The sequence below is a fragment of the Meleagris gallopavo genome, chromosome 28 (assembly GCF_000146605.3).
Source record: "Meleagris gallopavo isolate NT-WF06-2002-E0010 breed Aviagen turkey brand Nicholas breeding stock chromosome 28, Turkey_5.1, whole genome shotgun sequence".
Lineage (NCBI taxonomy): Eukaryota > Metazoa > Chordata > Aves > Galliformes > Phasianidae > Meleagris > Meleagris gallopavo.
Window position 1 is genome coordinate 2,169,001 of NC_015038.2, and position 24,697 is coordinate 2,193,697.

At 47.1% G+C, this 24,697-nt stretch overlaps 1 protein-coding gene and 1 long non-coding RNA gene across 11 annotated transcripts in view; one reads left to right on the plus strand and one right to left on the minus strand.

Moving 5' to 3' along the window:
• The window catches only part of LOC100549444 (membrane cofactor protein), a 30,553-nt gene extending 9,100 nt beyond the window's left edge, over positions 1–21,453 (plus strand). For 4 of the 10 annotated variants that reach the window (XM_010724163.3, XM_019623228.2, XM_010724165.3 and 1 more), the window contains one exon: positions 877–1,670. Coding sequence is in view for 1 of the 10 variants with exons in the window: in XM_010724165.3 (XP_010722467.1) it covers positions 877–928 (52 nt within the window). In the remaining 9 variants the exon portion in view is untranslated. Of the gene's footprint in view, positions 1–876; positions 2,272–10,754; positions 10,921–11,783; positions 11,959–12,687; positions 13,779–15,435; positions 18,119–19,564; positions 19,679–20,069; positions 20,157–21,248 lie in introns of those variants that run through there. The other 6 variants (XR_004162059.1, XR_004162060.1, XR_002121725.2 and 3 more) reach the window with 6 other exon arrangements.
• Positions 2,202–15,522, minus strand: LOC104914480. Its single transcript, XR_796027.3, has 2 exons — positions 13,787–15,522; positions 2,202–4,141 (listed from the first exon to the last, which is right to left on the minus strand). It is a non-coding gene; the product is annotated as an uncharacterized LOC104914480 (long non-coding RNA).
• Positions 21,454–24,697: the final 3,244 nt, after the last annotated feature.

Sequence of the window (24,697 nt, forward strand, 5' to 3'; positions counted from 1 at the left end):
TTGGTAAGCTTGAGAAGGCATATATGGAATTAAGCTTAAAGTTGATTCCATAAGAATGTGTTGATGAATACCATCTTTGTCTCTGAAATAAGATGCTCCTAATTGAGAATTAGTTCTCTGGCATCAGTTTTCTGGGTTGGTTGGCCTTACTTCTGGGGAGAGAAGGATTTGGGAATTCACCCTGTCACGAGCAAAAGGGAGAATTGGAAATAAGAGAAATAACGTTCTGATAAAGCTCCCAAGGCTTTGTACAGCTTCTAAAACTCCTCAGAGACCTCAAGTAATGGTGCAGATGTTTGTTGGTTTTGGTTTGCTTGTTAGTTTGCTGTGGAAAGAAAAGCTGTGCTATTCAAGAGTTTGAAAATAAGTGGATGTGGGTTTCAGTGGTCATGGCTGTGATTATAAATTTATGACCCTCTTGTGTTTAAGTACTGCACACTTTCTACAGTGAGCTACAGAATCAAATTTTCGCTAATGCTTGGCTTCTGGCTATAAAATACATACTAACCATCAGACTGCATATAAAACACATGGGTTGCTCACAGTGTAGCCTCCAAATGAGTTAGGAATCCTGTAACTGCTCTGTCTGTGCTCAGCTGCTGATGATATTCTGGCATGGTTTCTTCATCGCTTGAAATGGTCCGCTTGGATCAAATCCTCTCCTAATCCTTGGGTTGTTCTTTGCACTCCAGAGGCTGAAACTGGAGCCCAAATCTCAGTTAAGTGTATTGGTTGCTTAGTAGGAAGCAGACGAGTGAGTTAGTTTCGTGATTTCACCTGATGATTCGACGCTACATCTGAGGATGTGCTTCCAGAATAAATGTAAGAGCTATTTAAATGTGAAATCCCTGATTTGACTTATTTTTCTGTTTGTAGGAAGAGTGACAGCACTCCACATACTGCCAAATATACGAGCTGTAAAGCATGAATGACTTTCTGAGGGTGGGAGGGAGTTTGCAGTTGGATGTGCCTATCAGAAACGAAAACGAGCGCGCTTATTCGCCTACGGAAACTTAACATACCTCACCCTGTGCTTTATGCTATTGGTTAACTGCAATAGAGAATAGTGGGATAAAAAAAAAGATCAGAATTGTCTGCTGTTTTGTTCTGGGTCGTTCATTGTCTCCTCTGTGTATCTAAAATGGACTTAGAGGCTCTTCCTGCAGCACACATCGCTGTCTGTCGGCGGGAGCACTTACAGAAGATGATCCGATGTTAGCTCTGCTCACTAAATTTCTCAACCACTTTTGCAGTTGAGGTGGTTTAAATATCATTTCTTACGTTCTGCAATGTTAAGTCTTCGTTTTTCTTGAGAGATTGGTGCAATGTAAGGCTGTGTCTGTTTGAAATTGTTCCAATTTAGATCTCGTATCTGCTGCTTTCTTGTGTGCCAAAGTTGATTCTGTTTATCTGATGAATTAAAATGTGCCTTTGAATCAAAGTTTTATAGCTTTTATAATGCCTTTAAGAAGGAAAAAAAGACCTTTGGTATAATCCCAGAGGAGCTGTAATGGTCTCGTTGCAGTGGGGAAGTGAAGGTTTCCCTAGCAGGGGTATCTCCTGCGTTTGTATTTATTGGCCTGTTGACAGAAGGAATTCAACCAAAACCTGCTGAGAATCTGTGTGCCCATCCTTGGGATGGCTGATAGTATTATGATTTTTTACTTTGAGTCTTGATGTCCATCTCAGAGATATTTGTTGCTTTTCAGAATAGAAATGCTTTCATGTGAGTTTAGCTGAGCTAAATGAGGACGGTTTTGGCTTTGCGGGTTTGCTGCCAACATGCAGGCAGCTTCTATGCACCCATTTTCCCAGAAGGAGCAAGTCACCTGGCGTCAGGTGGCTGAGGTATTGGCTGGGGTAGATTGGCACTGCTATGGGGAACAGGTTGTTTCAACAGCAGAGAACTAGGTGGGGTTTCATTGGGCTCTTTGGGACGCTCCCAGCAGTTGTTTTTGAGCGCTCCTAACAGTCTCCAGTTATGAAGAAGGGGTTTTGGGTGTGCAGAAGTGCTTGCTTTTCACGGCCTCTCCAATAGCTGATGCTTAGTTTGCCAATTGCTGGTAAATACTGTGAAAATGTAATACACTGAGAATTGAGTGTTGCTCATTAGCTGGCTTGTGCGTGGCATTTCCAATATCTCGCAATATACTGAAATAGACTAAAAGCTTGAGTGAAATGATTGTATCAATTTGGCTTTATTTTTATATCCTTATGAATGTAAAGACGAGTGATGGCTTGTATTATTACAAATAAAGATATTATTTGGCAGTAAGTGTTTGTCTTTCATTTGTTGTGTGGCGGACGGCTGTGTTCTGTTTTCCTAGAGGATAACGTGAGTTGGGTACATGAAAAGTCAGGTATGAGGTTTGTGCTCCAAATGTACTCTTGTTTCTGCACAGAAATGTGTAGTCAGCTACCTCAAGGTGAAACCTGTCAGAGGAAGGGCTAGAAAAGTAACTAGTGTGCTTTATTTTGTAATTCATGATTGTTATTATCTGCTACAGACTGGAGCACTTGAACTTGGTGCTTAGCAGAGAGGCTGGCTGTGATGAAAGCATCGTGTTGTTGCCATCTGCTGGTGTGTCAGTGGTTGGTAGTTGTCCACATTACCAAAATCAGCATTAGTGCTGAGTGTAGGGTGTGTGATGTGCAAAGGGAGCTGGGACTGAAATGAGACTCAAAGAGATTGGATGTTGTCCAGCAGGAAACCACGTCGTCTGTCTACCTGAGACAGAGCCTGATCCCAAGTAGCACACAATTTTATTTGAAAGAAGAAGCTGTGAGTAAATAACAGTTTAAGGCAAACAAATGGGGATACAGCGGGCAGGAGGGAGGCTGGCTGTGCTGCTGTGCGTGAGTCCTGACTTGCTCGAGGTGAGGGACCTCAGTTGGGTGTTGGAGCAGATGCTCCGCTTTCCCCTTAAGCATCCCATGGTGCTGGGTGTCCTCCTGTGCTGCAGGATGGTCGGTCAGAGGTGTAACTTCGGCTCAGAGAACAGGAGAGCACGCAGGATGTTTGTGAAGCAAGGTCGTGCTTCTGCTGGTGTTTATTTATAAGGACTCTGGGGCTGGGGGGAATGAAGTTTTCCATTATTGTTGCTTTTCCCCCTACATCATAACCGATTTCAAATGGTGCTAGACAGAAACTGAGACTCTGAACACCAAGAGAAATCGGTCAGCCTGTGTAAGAGACATTTTTCTGGCTCAGAGAAGATCTTCTTGCAGATGACAGCTATGCATTCTTTAGAGAAGTCTATTCAGTGCTCTACTGAGTGCTTCATCCACAGCGATCGCCCTTTCTGTGTACGTAAACGTGTTTGTCAGCAGCGAGGTCAGGCAAAAGTAGTTTAGTTTGGCTTCATTTTTGTGGTTTGAATGCAAAAATATAAATGTCTAGCAAAACATTACTGGAAGAGAGCAGCAATAAGCTCCAAAAAAAGTAATTTTAGGAAAAGGAGTGGATTCTGTGTGCATCAGAGTGATTTCATCACTATTATTGAAGGCACGTGTGGGTTTGTTGACTGTTGAGATCAAACTGTCAGGGGGAGCTTCTGTGTTTGCAGAACAAGTCCTTGGAAGCTACAGAATGGTAATGCTACAATGAGAAGATCCCAGAGCACACAGGGAAAGTACATTTGCTCCAAGTTAGTAAATTAAATGGTAGCTTCTTAGTGACTGGATAGGAGAAGAAATGTACTCTTTGCCTGTCAGGGTGTAAGAAGCACAGTGCTGGTTTCCATGCAACTTTTGGATGACTTTACTCTGAACAACTCGAACTCGGCAGCCATTGTTTATTAAGTAGCAATACATTGGAAGGAAGATTTTCCTGTTGTGGCCCTAACTTTCAGGGTGCATACAGTGACTGTATAGTGTCTAGAAATCAGATGGCATTACAGAACGGATGGTTGGCAGAAAAAGAAATGATGGGGGAAAGTGCTGGTTTAAGAGGATAGGCTGTCAGTGAAGTTAGCAGCTGCTTGATCTTCTCCCACGCTGTAATTCTTGCTCCTAGAACACTGATTTCAAATGGTGCTAGATACAAAGTGGGAAAATCTAAGCCACCATGTGAAACCAGCTTCCAGAGGAAGACAGATCTTGCACGTGGCTGCAGGCTGAAAGTCCTTCATCTCCACCGTACCTGGAGAAAAATTAATTTATTTGATGTTATTAGAAAGCGAGACGGTGACCGTCGGGTTAGTTATTTTACTGATGTGTTTTTGAGCATCTCATGGACAGCTGAGGCTCCTGTAGGAGAAATGAGACGTGTGCTGCAGAAGCCCAGTGCTCAGCAGGGACTGTTTCCTTTGCTTGCCAGGTAGAGTAGTAAAGCTCTTACCAGCAGGTGGTAAAAAAAAAAAACATCTGACTTCGGTGGTGCTGATTTTGGAGGAGGGGGGGGAAAAAAAAAGTTTGTACCATCCGGAAGCAATCTACCATCCCATTCAGACACAGTCAGTCTGTATCCCCTGCCCTAAGGCAGCGTTGTGGCTTTCCATCACTGACTGATCTCAGTGTCAACGCAGGACGGGTGGACACGCAGCAGTCGGGTGCCCTTGGTGACGGGGAGGGAAGTGTGACTGTCACCATGGGTCAGCTCTCTGACGTGGGCTGTAAATAGGGTGATCTTATAGAGCGGAGAGGGCAGGGCTTTGTGAGAAGACTGAAATCCTGTCAGCAAAAAGGAACTTTTAATGAGAACAAATTATGTGGAAATGACTCTGAGTTGTGGGCCAGAATGAAACCTAAAAAGGGAGCGTTTGAAAATATAACTGTAAATGGTTCAACAAAAGTTGCTGGGGAGGTGGGAGAGCGTGAAAATGAGCGGCTGACGGCTATTGGGAATGGAAGGGGGTGTGAACAGAGCTGTGGTGCAGCCATGGTGGTTACCCTGCAGCAAACGTGTGGGAAGAGATAGCTGGCTGCAGGCCTGCCAACCACTACACACGTGCAATTTGCCAACTGTCAGACCCTGGCCACTGTCTCTAACCTGTGCCCAGGCAGAAGCTGGTGTGAGGTGGAATCGAGGTCAGCAGAAGCGGAGTTGGGAGTTTTACTTATTGATACCCCTGGGTTTTGGCGACTCTTAGCATTAGTTTTGTAACCACACCAAGAATCTGCTTCAGTATCTACATTTTCTGATGCACACCCACAGATAGCGGAGGAAAGCTCAAGGAAAAAAGCATGTCCTTCCAAGAAAGGGGGGTGGAGGAAGGGGAAGGAGCTGTACTAGATTACAGTCTGGATATTTACTGTAGTTTCTAAATCCATTAACTGGGGCAGCAGGGTGAGAGAAAAGTGGAAAGCAGGTTCCCTCCCCAGTGTCCATCTTGCTGGCACAGTTATTTATGAGGCATCCTATATTATCAGCATAAAGGTTTACTACTGAGAAGCTGGGCTGTGAGGTACTGCTGCCAGAGGTCGGCTGTGGCACTGCAAGGACCACTGCAGCATCCTTTGGACTCAGGCTCAAAGTGAGGGTCACTTTGTGGCTGGTTTTGTTTTGTTTTTTGTTTTCTCAATATCGAGCACGTGCCTTAACAGGAGGAAGAAAGGTTTAGTAAGGTTTTTAAAAGTTGCTGGAAATGTCACTTATGTTTGTGCTACTGTAAGTGAGAGCATCTCTGGAGATGTGAGGCAGAGGAAGATGGCAAGTGCCTCTGACCCCTTCCCCTCTGCACCTCCCGTAGCAGCCAAAACTTCTAGAAATAGCATGCAGCAGTTAAAGACCAATGGCTCGCTCATTATTTATAGTTTGATTAAAAACAAATTTCCTTTTGGCATGATGAAGATGACGCTGTCCCTCCTGCAGGTTGCCTGCAGATCTCCCTGGGCCTCACCAAGCTCCCTTTCCCTGCATGCAGCTGGGAGGTGTCAGCCCTTGCTGCCAAGCTGCAGGTACACCTTACAGGAAGGATCTGTGACATTGTGTTCTCTTCTTTCCAAACCCAATAGCATGCTGGGGCAGGCAGTGTGCAGGAGGAAGGAGAAAAAGAGAGCAGCTCAGGACCATGTGATATACATAGCGTGCATGTATGCAAAACCAGTGTTTGTCTCAAGCATTTGCTGGGTGTGTTGGATGTGTGTGTGTGGGGACACGTGCAGAGACAAGCAAATACAATCAGCTAGAGTTGGCTTTGTCAAAGTATTCCAGAGTTTTTGTAAGTCATAGCAAAGAAAGTACAATGTTATTGTTCTCTTTTTTTCCTCCTTTTCTGACATATTTTAGCAGCAGCAGCAGCGTGCTATAGCTTCCTTCAGAAGAACCTCTCTAAGCCTTTCAGGACTCCACTCTGCTTTATATCCTCTAGACAAGACAAGGCAAAAAAAGGCAAGAAATCCCTGCCTGCTCCATGAAAGGGAACCTCCTCTCTAGCCAAAGACCTTTAATGTAGTCTGCAGGAACATGGCAAGTCAGTGTTGCAGACCCAATTTCTCACAACTGCTTATATATAAAGGCAGTTTCTGGGGATTCTGCTGTAAGCATGTGTTTTTTTTTTTTTTCCCTCCATTTTGAAATGCCAGAATTAAATTCTTGGATCATCAATTTCTGGTCTCCCTTGCAGAAAATACTACTGTTCTGCATGCAGAGCTGAGGCAGAGAGGCAACCCCCAGTCAAGGGATGAGTCAGACCAGGCCAGGTGCAGGACAGAGGGGTGTGACAGTGCAAGTGGTGACCTGTAAGGGAAATTGAAATGAGTGAACTTCTAAGCTTTCAAAAAAAAAAAGACTTCCTCAGCTCAGGGGAGCGTGTAACTGCATCTGTTAGTTGTGCAGCTTTGTTACTGTGTGGAGTTGCGTAGGTCAGGTATGGACAAATGTGCCCTAACTTGCAGTCTGGGCTAATCATTAGTGTGTAATGCCTTCTGCAGCTGCAGCACTGACCAAGGCTGGGTGCAGGCAGGTAGGTGCTGCACTGCTTTGTGGGTTTGATGCTTGCAACTAGAAGACAGCCCTAGAGATGCTGCTGCTATTCGGGGCAGCACAAACATGCACTTCCCTCGTGAGCTCGGAGCATAATGGAGACTTTATCCTTCGTTAGGACCAGAATAAAAAACTTCAGGTCACATTCCTGAATGAACAGTTTGTTCTTTTAGTCCTACTCTTGCAGCCTAAGAATTGTGCTGGAAATAGTAAAGTGAAAAACAGGCGCTCTGAGTCTATGAACTCTTGCTGTCTGTGCCCCACCAGCAAAAAGAAAAGAGGGAGCTTGAACATTGCACCATGGCATGCTGTGGTGTACAGTACTAAAGTCTGTAAGATTTCTAGTCCCACACAGCCTATTGGAGCAATGGGACAGCTAGGTCTGCTTGACATTTGGGTCACTGATTAGTTTTTACATACAGTGAAGCCAGAAAACAATCTTTTCCAGATTATTTAGGGCATGCCCTGTGATATGCAGCATCGCTGATGGCTGGAATTGGGTTTGTGTTCAGGTCAGAGTTGCATCTTTGCCTTTCCTCTTTGCAGAGTGGTTTCACCCGAGCACATCTGTGTGTGGTTATCTCTTGGTGCTTTGAGTGAGTTCTGGACTCTGTTCCTACTGTGGTTTTGGTGCCTACCAAAGTTCCTGAACAGTGCTTAGCCCTGGCCTGGCAGTCAGCATAGGTGTTGTATTGGTGGTTTGGATGCAGATAACCTTGTCTTGAGGGCTAAATAACACTAGGATCAGCTCGGATACATCAGCTGATGTGATGGGCTGTAGCAGCCCTCGTGTAGAGGTTCTATTTTTTTCTGTGTTGGGATCTAACAAAAGAGGCTTAAAAATGTCTAAGAAACCCCTTAGGTGTAGGAGATGGTTCTTAACTGTGCAATACTACTAATATAAGTGTGATTTATTTGCAAGACCTGCTTGGTTTTTTGTCTGTTTTTAATCCCAAAACTTTGTGTCGGACTGTTAGGGGAAGGATAGCACTTATTTGCTATTCTCTCGATTTACTTGTCCTAAAGCTATTCTGAACTGAAGGGAACATTAGCATGGTGATGACTGTAGGAGTACAAGCCATTAGCATTACAATTTCTGATCTTCTGCTTCCCATCTGCTAATCTGAAATTGTTTTGACCTGTGTGCAGTCATACAGTTCTCTTCCATCCTTACTTTTGTGAGAGTTCCTTTGCAAAGCCACAGCCTGCTTGGAGGGCACAGGAAGCACTGAGCTGCTGAATCCCATTGAGGATTTCAGATGACTCAAAGAACGATGAGGCACATTCACATGAGGGAGAAAAGCCTTGCAGTTGCGTGACCTCGGTCACGGAGAAGCAGTAGGAAGGGATAACAGTTCAGACTCATCCAATGCAGCTATGCACAGCTTGTTTGAACAGCATGTCACACGGCTAGCCACATCAAAAAGTCTCCACTAAAGCAGCTGAAATCAGGAAAGTAATTTTCTGTTCCTAACTTCTGTACCTAAGCATCACCTTAGAATTTACAGTGTTATTGCATGTCTTGAAAGAAGTCACAGAGAGATGACTGTGATTCGTGTAGTCAATTCAGGAACACGGTGTTTCTCTAGCACTACAGGTCCAGTTACTTCAGGTAATGTCAAGAAGGGAAGTCCCGTTTTTCTTTGTCATTGAAGAGACAAAATAATGTCTTGCAGAAGTGGTGAACGTAAGGAAACAGCTGCTGCCATTTTTTAACTGAAGTTCGACCTGCCCTTAAGCCAGATGTGTGCTCTGCCACATTCTAACACCATTCACAATAGAAGGACCTAGCAACAAAAGCTGGAGAAAATCTCTAACCCAACTCCCCCAAGCAGTTTGCTTTTTGCCTGTTCCCAACATCCTCATCATCCTTTCTATCACAGAAACATCCCTATGTTTGAGAGCCACTGCTGCTCTGCATCGGAGCTGCAGAACCAAATGCAGAACAGCGTGCTGGTGGTGGACAAGTAGTGTGCACCATTTGCACTGGATAAAGATTGTTTGTGTGGGGAGCTGAAGAGATGTGCTTAACTCAGAAATAGCTCTCTTCCTTGGAAAGCTTAAGGTCTGAATCACACTGTGTTGGCTCAGTTTTTAGCAGACAAGCTATTGCATATGCCTCCCTGTAGGCGAAGAGTCGTCACTGGCATCAGGATTAGCAGCCAGGTTCTTTTCCTTTGGAAACTGGAGAGTAATGCTGCAGGCTAAGGCAGGCTGGAAGCATGGTCAGAGCAAGAAATGGCCCAGGGCAGGATTGCTGGAGGTGGGGTCGTGGAACTGCAGGCAGGAAGGATCTGCTTGTGTTGGTGCTTGGCCTGGGATGGCTCTGCTGGACCTACTACATTCCTCTGTTTAAAAGGAGCCAGCCAAACTGCTACTGTGAAGATGGGGACAAAATAAGTTATTTTGCTTAAGATCCTTGAGGCATTGAGTACTCAGTGCTGCCTATGGAGCCGAGAAGACTAGAGCAGGGTATAAAGTATCCCTAGTTGATGTTGCCCTGAGTAGCCCATGAAAAAAATACCGCTGACATGGACAGGTAGAAATGCCTCAGAAAAAGGTGGAAATCTGGCAGGGGGTGAAGCAGCCTTAGAGCTGAGGTACCTGAAACAGAAAGCACGAGATGTAGCAGCAGTGTGACAGACGCTGCTGTGGAGTCCGCCTCCTAATGACTACAGGAACAGAAATGCAAATATATGCACTTTTTTTTTCCCCTTTGGAACAGAGTGTAAGTTGATGCCTAGTCCTTCAAAATACATCACTCCTGTCTCCTGGCAGTCCGAAGGAAAGAAGGGGAGAGAGACCCAGTACAAAGTTTTTGAGCAAGTTTTTGTAGTTTACTCGAGAAACAAATTACAGATCAGGATTTTAATACTCTGCTGAGATCTGGCGGATTTTGCACCTACGCTTTTGAACTCTACTGCAGTAGCCTCACCTTAACTTTCACGCCTCACCACCAGGTTCAGGGCTCAAGCACTGCAACTGTTGCAAGAAATGTGGACTGGGAGTTCCAGGACCCGACAATGAGTCAGGAATGACCTTGCAGCGGGCAGCTATTGTACCTCTCGGAGCTGTGCCAGTATAAACGGCGCTTGCATCTCAGAGTGCAGTTGAAACCATTTTGTGAGATTCCCACGTTGGCCATTTCTGCTGCCTACTTTGCACCACTTCGGGTGGGTCGGTACAGGGCAGGGTGTTCCCTTCTTACGCCATAACAAGAGCACGGTCCCAGCCCTAGGTCTCAAATATCTGCCTCTCTACCGCTACACAGAGAATATGGGTAAAACTCGGACCTCTCTTGCATGCAACTCTGTCCATTGGCACCAGTGCTACAGATGCTCAACTAATACAGCTTTAATCTCAACCTTACCCCTGCCACACCCATATTAAACAGTAAGAAAATGTCCTTATTAAAGAAAAAAAAAAACAACAACAACACAAGGCGGCAGTGAATTTTCTGGATAGGTCTGGAAGCGATTTGTAAGAGAAGTGAGGAAGGAATACTTGGCATCTGGACATTCTAATGAGTTTTCCCAAATAAGAAAAGCATTTCCTCATAGACTGTAAGCTTCTCACAGCATCAGTAAAGCTCCTGACACAGAGCACGACGCTGTATTTGTATGACATGGAAATTAACAGCAGCAGCAGCACTGCAGGCTCAGAGCCTACTCTGTGAGCAACAAAATGGCTAGGGGTGCTGTTGTGTTCATCTGAATTCCTTCACCGTTTGTGGGTGGTAAAATCAGTGGGTGCCAGTATCCCTGCCATGTCAGGTATGGTTGCGAACTTAAACATCGATGTTAAATTAATGCTTCTAACGTTATTCTAGCTTGTGCCTTCATCAGCTCAACCCCGCCGAGCAGAGACAGCAACCAACAGCAAAATCGGACTGCGTCACAGATGTAACATGACCATCGGCAAAACAAGTGCAGAAAGATATCATGGCTGTCTCATCGTTCAGACAGCCTTCTTTAGGATCACAGAAGAACGAGCTGGTAATGCTTTTACTTTTATGTCACGAGCGTTTGCAATTCTTAACTGTACCAAATTTTGCAGGCTTTGAACAGCCTAAACTCAAAAGAAAATGGCACGTATTTTGCCAGCAGACCCAATGCACTGATGAACGCTGCGTCACAATGCCGCACTAAGGCTGAGAGTATAATAAGCCCTGCTTTAAAACGAAGGGAAACCGAAATGTTGAGAAATACCTCAGTTTACCCAAGTGTCAGAGGGAGAAAGGATAGACAGCTTTTGCAAGACCTTCTGAGGCAATACACAGGAAACCACTGTGGAGCAGCTAGCCGCGTACAGCTAACATATAGAATTCACATGCACAGAATACTACTGTCCTACAGAAATATGCCCTGTCCCCTTCTTAGCCTTGTTTCCTGCAAGCCTCACAGATTCACCTGCTGATAATAACCTCAATTCCTGATTAATGCTATTTACAGACTAAGTTTAACATTGAACTAACTCCTCTCTCTGCCTCCTTTTCCTGTCTGCACTTAGTTGCAAGCTATCATTGTGGCCAAAAGATAGGAGCAAAAATAAATGTATCCTTACATTGAATGCAGCTGCTCAAGAGCATGCATACCCTTAGTGGCGGCCAGTTGCACTTTCTTCCAAAGGACTGCGAAATGCCATTAACATGCACTACCTTTGCAAATTAATGGGGTCCTCCAGTGGGATGGAAGGAAAAACATGGAGGGTTCTCCCTTCAGATAGGCTTAACCCACTGTTCTCCCATGTAAAAAGAATCAGTTCTTAGCATAGCTGCTGGCTGGACAGAATTCCCTCCGCGGCTGCCTTGCACTGTTCCCACAGATGTGTGTATTTATGCCTGTCCATCTTGCTGCAGGGACCACCATTGCTGCTGCTATTCCAGTTGCTCCCCTGCTCTGCGGAACTGGCGCTGCAGGAGACAAGGATGCTCCAGCCAGCGAGGGCTCAGTGAGTCAGGAGGGGCTGTGACGACTGCACCAGGAGCTGAACCCCCCCCGGAATCTGGCAGGAAAGGAGAGGAGGCGAGGAAGGTAGAGATGGGGAAGAGGAACAAACTGGGGAGTGGCACCTACTGTCTGTTTGCTTCTTCCCTCCCTGCTCTTGCCACCGCACTGCTGTTGGAAATGGCGTCCTTCCCTCTGGGTTACTGCGCAAAGAAATGGTCGGGCATAAAACCGCAGCGCTCGCGGCCTGTATCAGCCAGCAGCCCCAACCTGGGCAGATGCAGTATGCCAGCACAGCCCCTGCCTTCAGCCTGACAACCAGAGGAGAGGCACTGCTGTGACCGTGGCAGTGCAGTGCTCAAGCTGGATCTAAACCCAGCGGTTGTTGCTAAACAACCGGTCCTGATGCTTGGTATGTCAGTGAGTGACGATTATAGATTAAATGCTTATGCTACCACATCCTTAAACTTGGTTAAGCCTTGGTGTGATGAAAGGCTATGGGATAATGTGCCCTGCTGTACAAGAAAGCAAAGTTACTGCTCTGTACTTAATCGGGTGACTTCCACAGCTAGAAGGAGTTCAGAGCCAGCTGTGTCCTCAGAACTTCCCAGCACATCTTCACTGATGGGCACTTGAGAAGAGAGGTGAAAAAACAGGCACAGTAACTGGTGCAGGGCATGTAGCGTTCTCCTGTCGGCATCTCCTTGGCCACTCTGGCACAGCTGCCTGCCCGTACTCTGTCCGTCCTTCCCTCCCTGTCCTGTCCTCCTTCCTGCCCACATCCTAACTCTGCCCTTCCTTCTGCATCATTTCCAGGTGCCCCGAGCAGCTCGCGGTGCAGCTCGTGCTTAACCACCGCCTAAGGAAGAGGAAAAGAAGGAAGGAAAGGAAGAAATAAAAGCCCCGAAGCCAAGCGCTTTCCGCGGTGGAGCTTGGCAGCTCTGACACGTCATCGTGACAACGGCACAGCAAAGCGAAACCTTCCCGGCGCCGGCACGGGGCAGGCAGGAGGCGGGGACCGAACCCGGGGACGGAACCGGGGGCAGCAGACAGACCGCACCGCACGGCCGGACCGGGCCGGGAGCCCCCGGCACTTTGGGACGAGCGCAGCCAACATTCGGATTTGACACCAGGCTCTCAGCCAATCCGAGAAGGCTTTTCACCTGCCATCGCCTCCTCCGCCAATCAGACGGCGTGTTTGGGCCGAGAGCCCTCCCCGGCCAATCGGGAGCCGGCTGAGCCACTTAGTTAATGATGCAGCAGTACAGGGAAGACTATCACATGTGAGCTGGAAGGCTGCCAACATGGAGACACGGAGAGAGCAAGGTAAACAACTTTCCAACGCCAAAATGATGACATTTAATCCCTAAATGCTAGCTTCCCGTCTCGACTCATCCTTAACCCCTTTCAGCTGGTGTGGAAGCGTCTGGAAGGCACCGTGTACCTGTCCCCAGTGCTTTTAAAAACTGGCCGACGTGCCCTGCAATGATCACTGCGTCACCGTTTGCCACTTTCTGAACTACGCAGTGACAAAGCCCTGATCCCAGCTCACAGGGTGGCTGTTAACCCCTGCACCCAGCCCTGCCTCCACGCCAGCCCTCGGGGGGACGCCAGGGAATAAAAAGCCTGAGCAAAACACGAAAACAGCAGTCTGCAAAGTTGTCATCTCTCTCCCACGACTGCTGCCCTCCTCTGCATTACAGCAATGCTGGCAAGAGTGGCATTCGTACAACCTGTGCCGACGTTCCATTGAGAAAACAGCTCTGACGCAGAGCAGAGCAATCATACCCAGCCGAAATAATAATGAAGGCACTTGGGGAGCTGAACTTAGGGACGATGGGGAAAGGGGACGCCCTGCAAAGCATTACAAAACGTAGATGCAGCTCCAGCCCCATCCTGATCAAAAGGTACGTACGTGGGAAAGACGAACCGGACCGAGGAGCTCTGCCCGTGCACCAGCTGCGCAGCGTTCAGCCCTCCGCTTGCTGTGTAGCGCCGCAGAATAGAAGGTTCCAGAAATTTCCTTTCCGTTAACCCTTTCGGTGTCTGCCCACTCTCCCTCCCCGCGGGATTAAGTGCGCCGGGTCTCCAGCATCGTCAATGGGCGAAGCCTCCTACGCCAACCGAGCCCAGATACGTTCTCTAAATGACACCGTCTGGTGACAGGAGCTCCGTCCCTGGTGTTGGTGTTACTTCTCTTTCTTGAGCCCTCTCTCCCTCTCCGGCTGCTTCTCTCCCCTCTTGCTGCAGCAGGGCTGTTGCTGGTAGACCTATCGACGGAGCTTGCTCTCTCGCTCTCTCGCTGAGCTCTGTGACGCAGCTCTAAATTCTCCAGCCTGCTCCCTGTGTTATAACAGCGGAACTGCAGCCTTCCAGGGAGCCCGTGCCAGCAGTGCCAGGGCCAGGCACACCGAGGGAGCCTCACTCCTGGACGCTGCACCTTTTTTTGATGATTATTATGTTCCTCACCTGTGCTTCTGTGCTGCCTTCCGAGCCTCTCAGCCTCGCATCTCCCTCTCTGCTTCTGAGTCATGCTTGCTGGGTTAACTCTTTTAGGATTGGTAGTCAGCAACACAAATCTCAAATGAGTGCAGCTGAAACCACAGCCAACTTTGTGGTGGTTTCTGCTTTAAAAAAACCAAAGCAAATCTTCTTGGCTCTAAGAAACAAAAACACACACACACACACGTTCCAGTAGAGAGTTAGTGCTTCTCGATTAACTGTTTCGGTGTCAGGAACCATTGCTTGATGTTCTGAAATAAAGGGATCTGGGCCTACATCCTGCAAATACTCAGTCAGCATTACCTTGTAGCACAAAGCAACTTAAAAGGAACCACTCATAGGAATGGATGCGGGACTTCTGGACATAAAAGCACAAAAATGCTGCTGGATCCACGTGATCATGTTATGCTGGTTGCAAGACATTGATCTGACTGTGGTTCAGCCACTGAGCAGATGCAGTGTGTAGGATAAGGTACTGAAAGTGCTAGGAAGCTATAGGCTCTACTTAATCTGAACAGTATTAATAAGTGTTACCGCACACACAGATTCAGAATGCTCAGTGTAGGCAGGGGAACTAATAGCTGCGTTCTGGGAGTCTCCAGAATCCAATCATCTCTGTCAAAAAGGTTCGCCAGCAGCTGCATATTGCAGCACAGCAGGCACAGCCAGGCAAGCAAAGTCCTGCTGCTGAGTGGCTCTCCTCTCCCGTAGCCCTCTGCCTTGTGTTAGCTCCAGTGCAGTCAACTTCAGCACCAGGCAGAGGAAGCGCTGCTGCCGTCTCGGAGCCTCGAAACCGGAAAATGTGGAGGAGGATCAGTGGTAGATGGAGCATCTGGGAATCAAAGCGGAGCTAATGGAAAGCCAGCCCTGCATGAGGGAGTTCATGCGTCAGACTGCATGTACAACAGAGCCAGCAGCCCGTTTGAAAACCTCGGAATCAGGAGAGATCACTACGCAGAGGCATCTGCCATTTTAGTGCTGAACTCTGGAGCTGGCTGTGAGCTTTGGGCTTTTCACTACAACCAGGGCTGAAGTAACCGCTATTTTTTTTTCTCTTTGCAGCGTCTGAAGAGCCTGAGCTATTTTGGGATTTGTCTGTACTACACTGAAAATGACACCTGTTACACACAGACATAAATGAGAAGAATTGCAAGCTCCTGGTTTCTCAGATACAATTCTACCACGGAAAAAGGATAGGAGCTGGGGATGTGGGAGGACAGCGTGGGTGCTCGGCGTGGGGTGAAGAGCTGACCCTTGTGAACTGAATAGTCAGCAGTACAGGGAGCACAAGGCTTGTTGTATCTGATGCAGATCTCCCTGTGACCAAGAGCAGTAATGCTTGATCAACGAAATGCTGCAAGATAGGGTTTCTTACACGACCAAATGCACGGGACTTCAAGCCTCATAGATCTGCTCCGTGGCCAAAGCTGCAAGCGTTAACTGTTTCAGTTAGTTGTAAGAGTGCTTTGGCTACTTAAATGAGTCACTCAGCAGTGATGCTCTGAAGTAGGCCAGCGTTTTGTGCGAGGTTACGCAGTCAGTTTCCGTTACCCCTGAGTTATTTCAGAAGCTCAACCAATGCACAGAGGCAGAGAGGATTTCCGTGTTCCCCATTGCTGTCTCTGCCTGCAGCCGACCTGCAGTGCCCACGGAGGTGCCAGCAGTGTGCAGACCACCCCGCAGCCCCCAGGCACTGAGCATGGCAGTGGGATGGACAGAGCCTGAGAAGTTGGGACAGCTGATGGGCATGCTTGGCTCCCAGCAACGCTGGTATATGAAGAAAGTAAAATGGAGCTTTGGTTTATTTCAAATTATAAGCTTTTGGTTGCTTTCAAGGGAAAGGCAGTGTTTGTTTAATGGGTTACTTTCATTTGAAAATGACCAGCCGTGAGACATTTCTGTCTTTACCTGATCATAAAGTGTTCACTCTTTGGAGGCACTTCAGCTCCCATGAAGGATCAAAGCTGCTGTGCCTGGCGAAGCACTCAGGTATGCAACTGAAAACACACAGAGTGATGGAAAGCTTGGTTGGGATATGGCATTGCCTGTGAGCTGAATAAGCTGAAAAAAAAGTGATTCCATGGTAGAAATCGAGGCTCCTGTTTTAAGTGGAGCCTATGGATGTACATGGTACCACCTCATTATTATTATTTTTTTAATCATCAGGATTTTGGTTTTGTAAAGACTGTGAGGGAGCAATGTCCAGTGCTAGAAAGGGAGCTTGGCAGCTGGAAAGAGCCTATGGCAGCGGTGGGAGGCAGCCAGAGGGTCTGTCTGTGTGTGTTCTGGTGGCTGTATCCATTCTAAAGTGGGACAGGTGTTTGGGAAAGGACTGGAAAGCAATCCATCAGCGAGCAGAAGTGCAGGCTTGCTGTTGTTTGTACGCCAACAGAACGTAGAGCTGCATCCTCAGTTCTTTGGCATCTTCTGTGTTATTTTCTGCTGTCATGCTACAATGGCCTTAATAGCAATAACATATGGAGGGTGAAGTTATGAAAATCTAACACTTGCAAATGTCATCCAATGCCTTGTGGTGTTGTGGGTGATAAAATAACCTTGGCTGTCCCTGGAGAAAGGTCCTTGGTCTTTTTAATGATAAGCAGAGCCCCAGTGGTGCTGCGCAGTGCTTCAACTTCCCTCTGGTGAAGGCTTGGCTCCAGTTCCACTTTAAATGCCATCAGCCACACCTTCCTCCCAACTGCAGGAAGCTGCGATTGTTAAAATCAGGGCATGTTCCTGTTTAACTAAAAGGCTGAGATCAAATAAGCCAAAGGCCTCAGCAATGCCAAACAAATTCCTGCCCAAGACTCAGCAAGTCTGTGCAGCTGTAAATGTGTGCAGTGCCCGACCCCGGCGTCCACGTGAATGACGTCTCAACGCGTCACCCTGGGAGCTGGCAGTCAGGAGAATGTGGGCAAGTTAATGTCACACTTACTGAGTAATAATGCTTAGCACAAAGGTCTTCAGCTTGCCAACCAAATGTCCTGAAAACCAAGTGGTGATGTTTCTCAGGTGCTGACGTGGCATCCTGCGTTGTATTTGAAATTAATGCAGTTTTGTGTATGGGAAGATTGAATCAAATAAAGGTTCAGAAATTTGGCTCGGATTGCGTGTGGGTTCAGGGTCAAAGCTGAGATGGAAATTTGGGAGTTCCTAAATCCTAAATTTTACTCCAGCTGCGCCTCTTGCTTTAATTGTAGTCCTTACTGAAGTCAATTAGAGAGACTTAACAACTATCTGAAACAGAAGCTGCCGGAACAGTGTGGCTTTTAGAGGAAATTGATAGGAAATCATTTAGAGGAGGTACTTTCTTTCGTTTTTCAAAGAAAAGCAGAAATAAAACTTTAAAGTTTTGCTTCTGTTCTCACGTGGACGTAGGCAATGACAGATGGGTTGTGGTCCCACAGTGCTGTCCTATCACAGAGACAGTCTGGATTTCAGGATCCCAGCTGGGTCCATGGGGGGATGTTCTACACAGTACAGCGTGCTGAATTTCCTTCTGCTGCAACAATAATAGGAAAGTTACCGAGTCAGACGTTTAGGTTTAGCATGCTGTTGTTTTGTTTTGCTTTTCCTCAAAGGTTTATTGCTATCCGGATGATTTTCATTAGTGAATGTGAGAGGAATGGCTTCTGGAGTGTTTGCAGTGATTCCTGGCTGTGATGAGCTCAACCACCATCTCTGTGACACACATCTTTGCCAGCCCAGCGTGTGCACACAGTGGTCCCATCCAACCACAGAGCAGGTAGGCGTATAAATAACAATACAGCCCCCCTTCTGAAGCACTTCTGAGCTTGTTTTTGTGCACCTACCCAGGTGTGCAGGGCAAAGAATTGGCTGTTTATAAAGTTCATTCTGTTCTCACTGTATTGCAGGCACTGATCAGCTGTTGGGTGGGTTCTCATCGTCCTTTCAGGGTTTGGGGGTTTCAAGGGAAGGAGGTGGAATAGCTGCCGCTGAGATCAAAAACTAGAGGTGTGGGTTGGATCCCAGCAACTGCCAAGGGCGTAATGGTGTTGGGCAGTGGGATTTGCATAAAATCTTTGCATTTTCTGTGCAATAAGGTAGGCACCAAAATGGAAACCTGCAGCTGACAAACCTGGCCGTTCCTTTGAAAAGCCGTAGTCTGGCATTTGTCCTTTGAAACCTAAGAAAATCCCAGCTGGAAGAGCTGAGATCCTTTTCAAAGGGATGGCACCACAGGAACAGAGAGGCTGCTTCCAAGCAGAGTGAATGCCCTGTGATGAAGTCAGGTTTGGGGCATCAGCATCCCCCAACCCCAGCTCAGCTCACTGCCTTGCAGCAGTCCCGACCCTCCCGAGCTGTGGGTTTTGCTCACTTCCAAATCCAAGGAGCCAACAGTGCTGAGACAAAAGTAATTATTTCAGCTATTAGCTGCTAAGAATAGAGCCCGCGGGGGTGCTCTGCATGGCTGAGGTGCACTGACAGCACAGTTGGAGGTAGCAGGGATTGCAGTGGAAGCACAGAAATAGCCCTTCTCCGCACTCAGCACTTTGAAGCTTCATGAGTCACCGAAATACACGGTGAGGGGACAGGTAGGGGGCAGAGGAAATTGCCCCCTCCTCCTTTACATATGAAATATAGAACATTTCCCTATGCAAATTGCTGGATTTTGGGGTGGAAAACAGCATTTTGCTGAGGACCTGGGGAGAGCTGGTTCTCATATGCATCTTAACATCTTGCCATGGTGCTGTTTAGGGCAAATGGTTGCAATACCACGACGTTTTCACTCCATACAGCTGCTAAGGGGAAAGTTTCCTTTTATGCTGTTTGTGCAGTGCAGAGTACGATACATTCCTGCTCCATGACTACGTTTCCAAACTACGTAGTAAAAGGAATAATAATGAGAGTAAAAGTTGTACAACTCTTTTTGTACAGCAATCTGCGTGTCATTTTAGTGCTGGATTTCTCCAGCTATTGTACGGGGGAAAAAAATACAAGATAAAATAGAAGGCTGATCTGTAAAAACACCCTGCCCAACCAAAACAAAAACAAACGTACCCAAACTGGAGCTTTGAAAGAGAATTTCTGTATATCAATCCTGTGTACAGCCACAGAAAGGGTCAAGCTAGATAGAATTAAACATCTCAGCTGGAGCAGGGACAGGGCAGCAGACAGCTTGCTAAAAATAGATTAATCCTAATTACAGCCACACTTCTACTTTTCCAAGGTTTCCTGTTTCACATGGGGACACCGAGGTCGTGAATGGACGGAGGGTCGCTGCGCTCAGCCCCCAGCCCTGGAAGGCATCTGAGAGCCGAGCTGGCCAGCAGACCTCACCGAGGTGAGACCTCCCCCTTCCTGCCTGTGCTCTGCAGGAATAACCCTGCACTGTCACTAACCCGGCTGTTGTTGCATTCCTGCTGGCTTCAGGGCGTGCAAGTCTTGTCTGAGTTTCGTACCTTCCTGTTGTCCTTGAAACTGGGATTGTAAATTATTTTGGCCGGCGATAAACTGTCTTTGCTTGTCCAGTGCTGAGCTGCTCTGGCCTCTCAGTTAAGGATTCCCCTCGCTTCTAAAAATAAGTAATTATAAGATATTATCTCCTTGAAGTACTTGTTAGAAAGAGAAGGAAAAAGACGCTCCTTTCCCATCTCTTTTCTCCTCAGACTACCAATTTATATTTTTTTAGTTTGCTTCTAAATGGTGTTCTTTCGATCTGCTCTGTTCTGCAGCCGTTCATACAGCAGGAGAGCACAACAGCCTCCAAATTAGAACACGTACTTTGCACTTACACAACCAGAATCATTGGAAGACCACAAGTAAGTTCTAAAATCCAAGCTACCGTTAAGAAAATAAAAATTAAGTTCAAAAATATTTCTATGGAAGTGCCCTGGTTACTTTTCCCAGCCGGGAACTATTTTGCAAACAAATCTTGATTAGAAGTTGAACTTTTCTGTATTTTTTTTATTCCTAAGAAAACATAGATATTTTCATTTTTCAATATGTTTTTGGTTTCCTTATTTGACCAGTTCTGATTAGTCATCTTAACCCAACTGTAGATTGATTTCCCTTTCCAGAATGGGAAACCTTTGTTTTCAGTGATTCCTTTGGATAATCCGCAAAGTAGAAAACAAAACATTAAACATTACAAAACAAAACAGATGAAAATACTTTCAGCTTTGCTCATGTTGCTGCCAACTATTTTTCTTTAAAAAAAAAAACCAAACTAAACAACACAAACCAACCCCTTCTCAGCCCATGCACGACTGTATCGTTTTACTCCTTTAAAGGGGAAGGCATGGCTGAGATGAGTGCTCTGCAGTGGCCAAGGTCTGGGTTAAGCTTCTGAGCCAGCATCTGGTGCTATTCCTCCCCAAAAAACAAGGCAGTAAGGGTATATTCCAACAAAGGTGTGAATTTTTAAGGCTTCCTTCAACGAGTATTTTGAATAGCAAACCAAAGATCAGCCATATTATTAAGGGACTAATAGAGTTCACCCAATTTATTTGCCCAAACCACCGCTTTTAAATTTTTTTCCCTTATTTTCTTTTTGTGCTTCTTACAGCCAGCTCAGGAAAAGGAGGTATTTAACACATCAAAAAGCCTAGAGTGATATTTCTAGCAGGCCTCTGCCTCCTCATTTATACCTGTGAGAGTGCAGTTCTCTCTTTGGAAGGCAGTACTGACTCGGTGCACTGTAATATGCCAAAAACAGCCTGGCAGAACCTTTCCTTCTGAGGCCTTTGTGCTGCCATCCACTGCTGCGTTCTCTGAGCAGGTTGCTGTGAAAGATAAATAGCAGAGTCCCAAAGTGATTTAATGGAGTTTCCAAAACCTTCTGTCAGTAGAAGCACTGCTTGGCAGAGGAACTTTAACTCACTCCAGGCTTCACTTCCCCTTTCCTTTGACAGGTTTTTCCCAGTCTGGAAGATTTCTACCAAGTCATGAAGATGGTCATGTTTGGGATGGTCCAGTGGATCCTGTGCCTTGTGTCAGCTCTGTCACTTGGGGAAGATGGGACAGCAGTCTTTGAGCTGAAATCATCTGCTTTGCCTCCAGAGCACAGTTTGATATTGGTGTTCGTAGAAATATTGCTGAAAGCAGTTTGTGGACTCAGTGTTGCTCCTGTTTTTTTCCTATATGGTAGGGTGACACATAGCAGCTCTCCTGTGCTGTTGAGGACTAGAAGATGCCCATGGGCTGGGCAGGTCTTCAGCAGTGACTTTGGGGGAGTAGGTGAGCATTCTGTTTTCCAACAGAAATAGCAAACATTCCTCTCTGAAGACATGGCTCATAAAAAAGTTCTGGCACTGACCAGCTCCCTGGGATGGGCTTTTGGGCATTTCTATCAAACGTGGATGCCAGCTCTCAGCTTACAGACCCTGGTGCTGAACACATGGGCGTTCTGTGCAGATCCATGTGATAAGCAGAGAGCCATAATCTAGAATTCTGGACTGACTTGGAGAGCTCCTTTTTAAGACTCAGAGCATGAACGTGTCTGGAAAAGCAGGGAGCATGAACTTGTGCACCTGAGGGGGTGGATAGTGGCCTCCTCCATCCCAAGTGTGACAAAATGAGACCTCTTGCCATGAGATAAGTCCCCACAGCACAAGATGCTGCACTCCATGCCACACTGGCTCAGGTTAACCCACAGCCCTGTTTTCCACATGTAACCATGGTAACCCGAATTATCTAGCAGAGGTGCACACCAGGCCAATTTGTCACAGCTGCTCCTCCAAACCCACCGCGTCTGGCATCTCTGAGCCTGCAGGTAGCAGGAGGACATCTCTGTGGCTTTGCCATTCCTAGTGCAATCCCAGTGCAGGCAGTGGGAGGTGGGGAGAAGGAAGAGGAAGAGGACGAATGCCAGTGCAGTTCATGCACAATGCTGGCTCTCAGCAGTACGATTAGTTACTTGGCAACGAGAGCAAGGTGTGTCAGAGTGGATGGGACACAAACACAGGCACCAGCCCCAGCAACAGCTCCAGAACTCCCAGCTAATATGGCTCGTCTGGTTTTGCCATGGAGCACTTAACTGAACGAATTAAGTAACACCTGGAAGCAGCCTCCCACTGAGCACATTACGCAACAACCTTGTTGCCCATATTTTCCATGCAGTGCCGTTTGGTGAAACTGTTCAGCAGAACAAAAAAGTTGCCCGTCCTGCCCTTCTCATGCAGCTGAGAGATGGCTGGTGCCGCGCTGGGGGGACAGCGTGAATTTCTGCACTGAAATGGAGGGATTTAATGCTTGCTTCTGCTCAGGAAATGCTATGGATCTGCTCAATAGTAACAACTGGTATTCCTCAAAAGAGGGATAAGCCTTCGGATTTCCTGAAACCTAAATCATAAGACAGGTTTTGCAAGACTTTACAGTAGAGCCAAATAGCACCAAAGGGAGAAAGGATCCGTGGTGTAAAATACACCTATATTCTTTTGTAAACATATTAACATGGTTTCCATGCTCATTTCTTGTTGCACAACAGTAATAGAGCAGTTAGTTTTACCTCTGAGACAAACAACTGCATAGAAAAGTAAAAGCTGGTGTAAATGAGCAATTGAGAATTACCTACACATGAGCAGCGCTGCCCAGGGGACGCAATGGGTGCTCAATGCCAGCCCATTAAGTCTGAAGGACTGGTGGCCAAGGCCAGCAAAGCACAGGGAAACTGCTGAGGTGAGGAATGCTGAATGGGACGTCAGCATGCATTGGTAATTCTGCCTCCCAATGCCAGGACACGATGAAATTCTGCATGCCTCTGGGGGCTGTGACTGTAGGTCACAGCATTAAAGCATCTGCATTAACCTCCTTGCTTTGTTTTGATTGTTTTCCTGCAGCTCCCACAAGTGAATCTATGGCAAGGTAGACGGTCCATGGTTCTCATAGGAAGTTAAGGAGTTGCAAAATGGGAGCTTCTGCAGAAAAGTGTCTTGTGGCATTTGCTGTGCCCCATTTATACCATCAATAAGGCTTGGGTGAAAAGAGGGAGGTGCTCCAAGGGGACACGGGGAAACAGATTGGACGTGACAGTAAAAAATAAGGCTATTGGAGGCACACAGCTGTGAGTCAGGAATGGCTGAGCCTTGAGTCCAAGCCTTTGACACACACTCCCTCCATAGGTCCACCTTCAGGAGCGCCAGGCTCCCTCTGGTTCACGTTCAGCTGCTAAGAGCCATTCTATCCTTAGCACTGCCCTCCCCAGAGCTGCCATGAATGTGTTCAGCACTGTGAGTCCGGAGCTCCACAGCTGCAGCCCTGCAGCCTTGGAGTGGGAGCTTTCCTTGGCAGCTCCGGGTGAGACGTGGGTGAGGGCACCGGGCGGAAGGAGCCCATTGCAGCCTGACCCGTGTGAGCGCACGTTTGTTTCTGCGCAGCCTCTCTTGCAGACCCGCCGAAATCTGGGTTATATAATGCCACTGCTGCCTCGAAACAGGGAGGTTAAAATGAGGTCGTCCAAGATGGGAACTGCCTGCAGCCCGCAGCCGCCTCGGGAGGACGATCCGCTGCCTGCGCCGAGAGCTGCACGCAGGGGAGCACTGCAACATAAACATACAGAAACATAGGCCGGGATGCTGGAAGTCTCCTGAGTGCTCAGGGTGTGGAATCAGGCCGATTTCTTTATTTGCATCTCCTTGTTTACGTGACAAACTGCGCTGAGCAGGCAGCGTGACGGGCTGTGGTCACAGGGCGCTGCGGAGCTGCAGGGTGCCAGATACACAGAGCAGCTCTGTGCTGCAGCCAGCCCCAGGTGTTACCCTTTGGTGCACTGGAAAGTGCACCATTTAAAGCATGTTTCAAGGGTTCAAGGTCTACGCTATTCCTTCCATAATTGCTTTATGACTAATATGCCTCAAAAAGGCCTCCGCATCAAGAGGATCCAGGTAAGAAAGTATAGGACTGTAAAAGAAACGCAGCGTAATTCTTCCTTTTTATTCTTTTTCCAGAATACTAATGCAATTCCTACGGAGCAAAGAATGGAAGCTCTCTCCTGTAAATGCATTTCACAGAGATCACAAGGTGGAAAACATGGGGCTGTTTGAAGGGAGCTGCTCGGGATGAGCATATCTGTGAGCTTCAGCACTGGGCATTTGGTGATTGGATGACTGGAGGGGATGGTTGTGATGGAGGCCACTAAAACTTTGCTGCAGAGCATTGCAAAGAAAGAGAGACAAAAGTTGCGTTACCAAGAACACTTGAGTTTGAGGAAGACCTACTACCTCCTAACAGCATATGAAAACTCCTGGTTTCCCATTGCCATGGCAACTCTTTCCTTCAAAGAGCTTCTAATTTGTTTCCAGATCCTCCAGCTCCTTGGCTGGTGCCAGAACAGAACAGTGAGGGCTGGAGGGCTGTCGGCAGG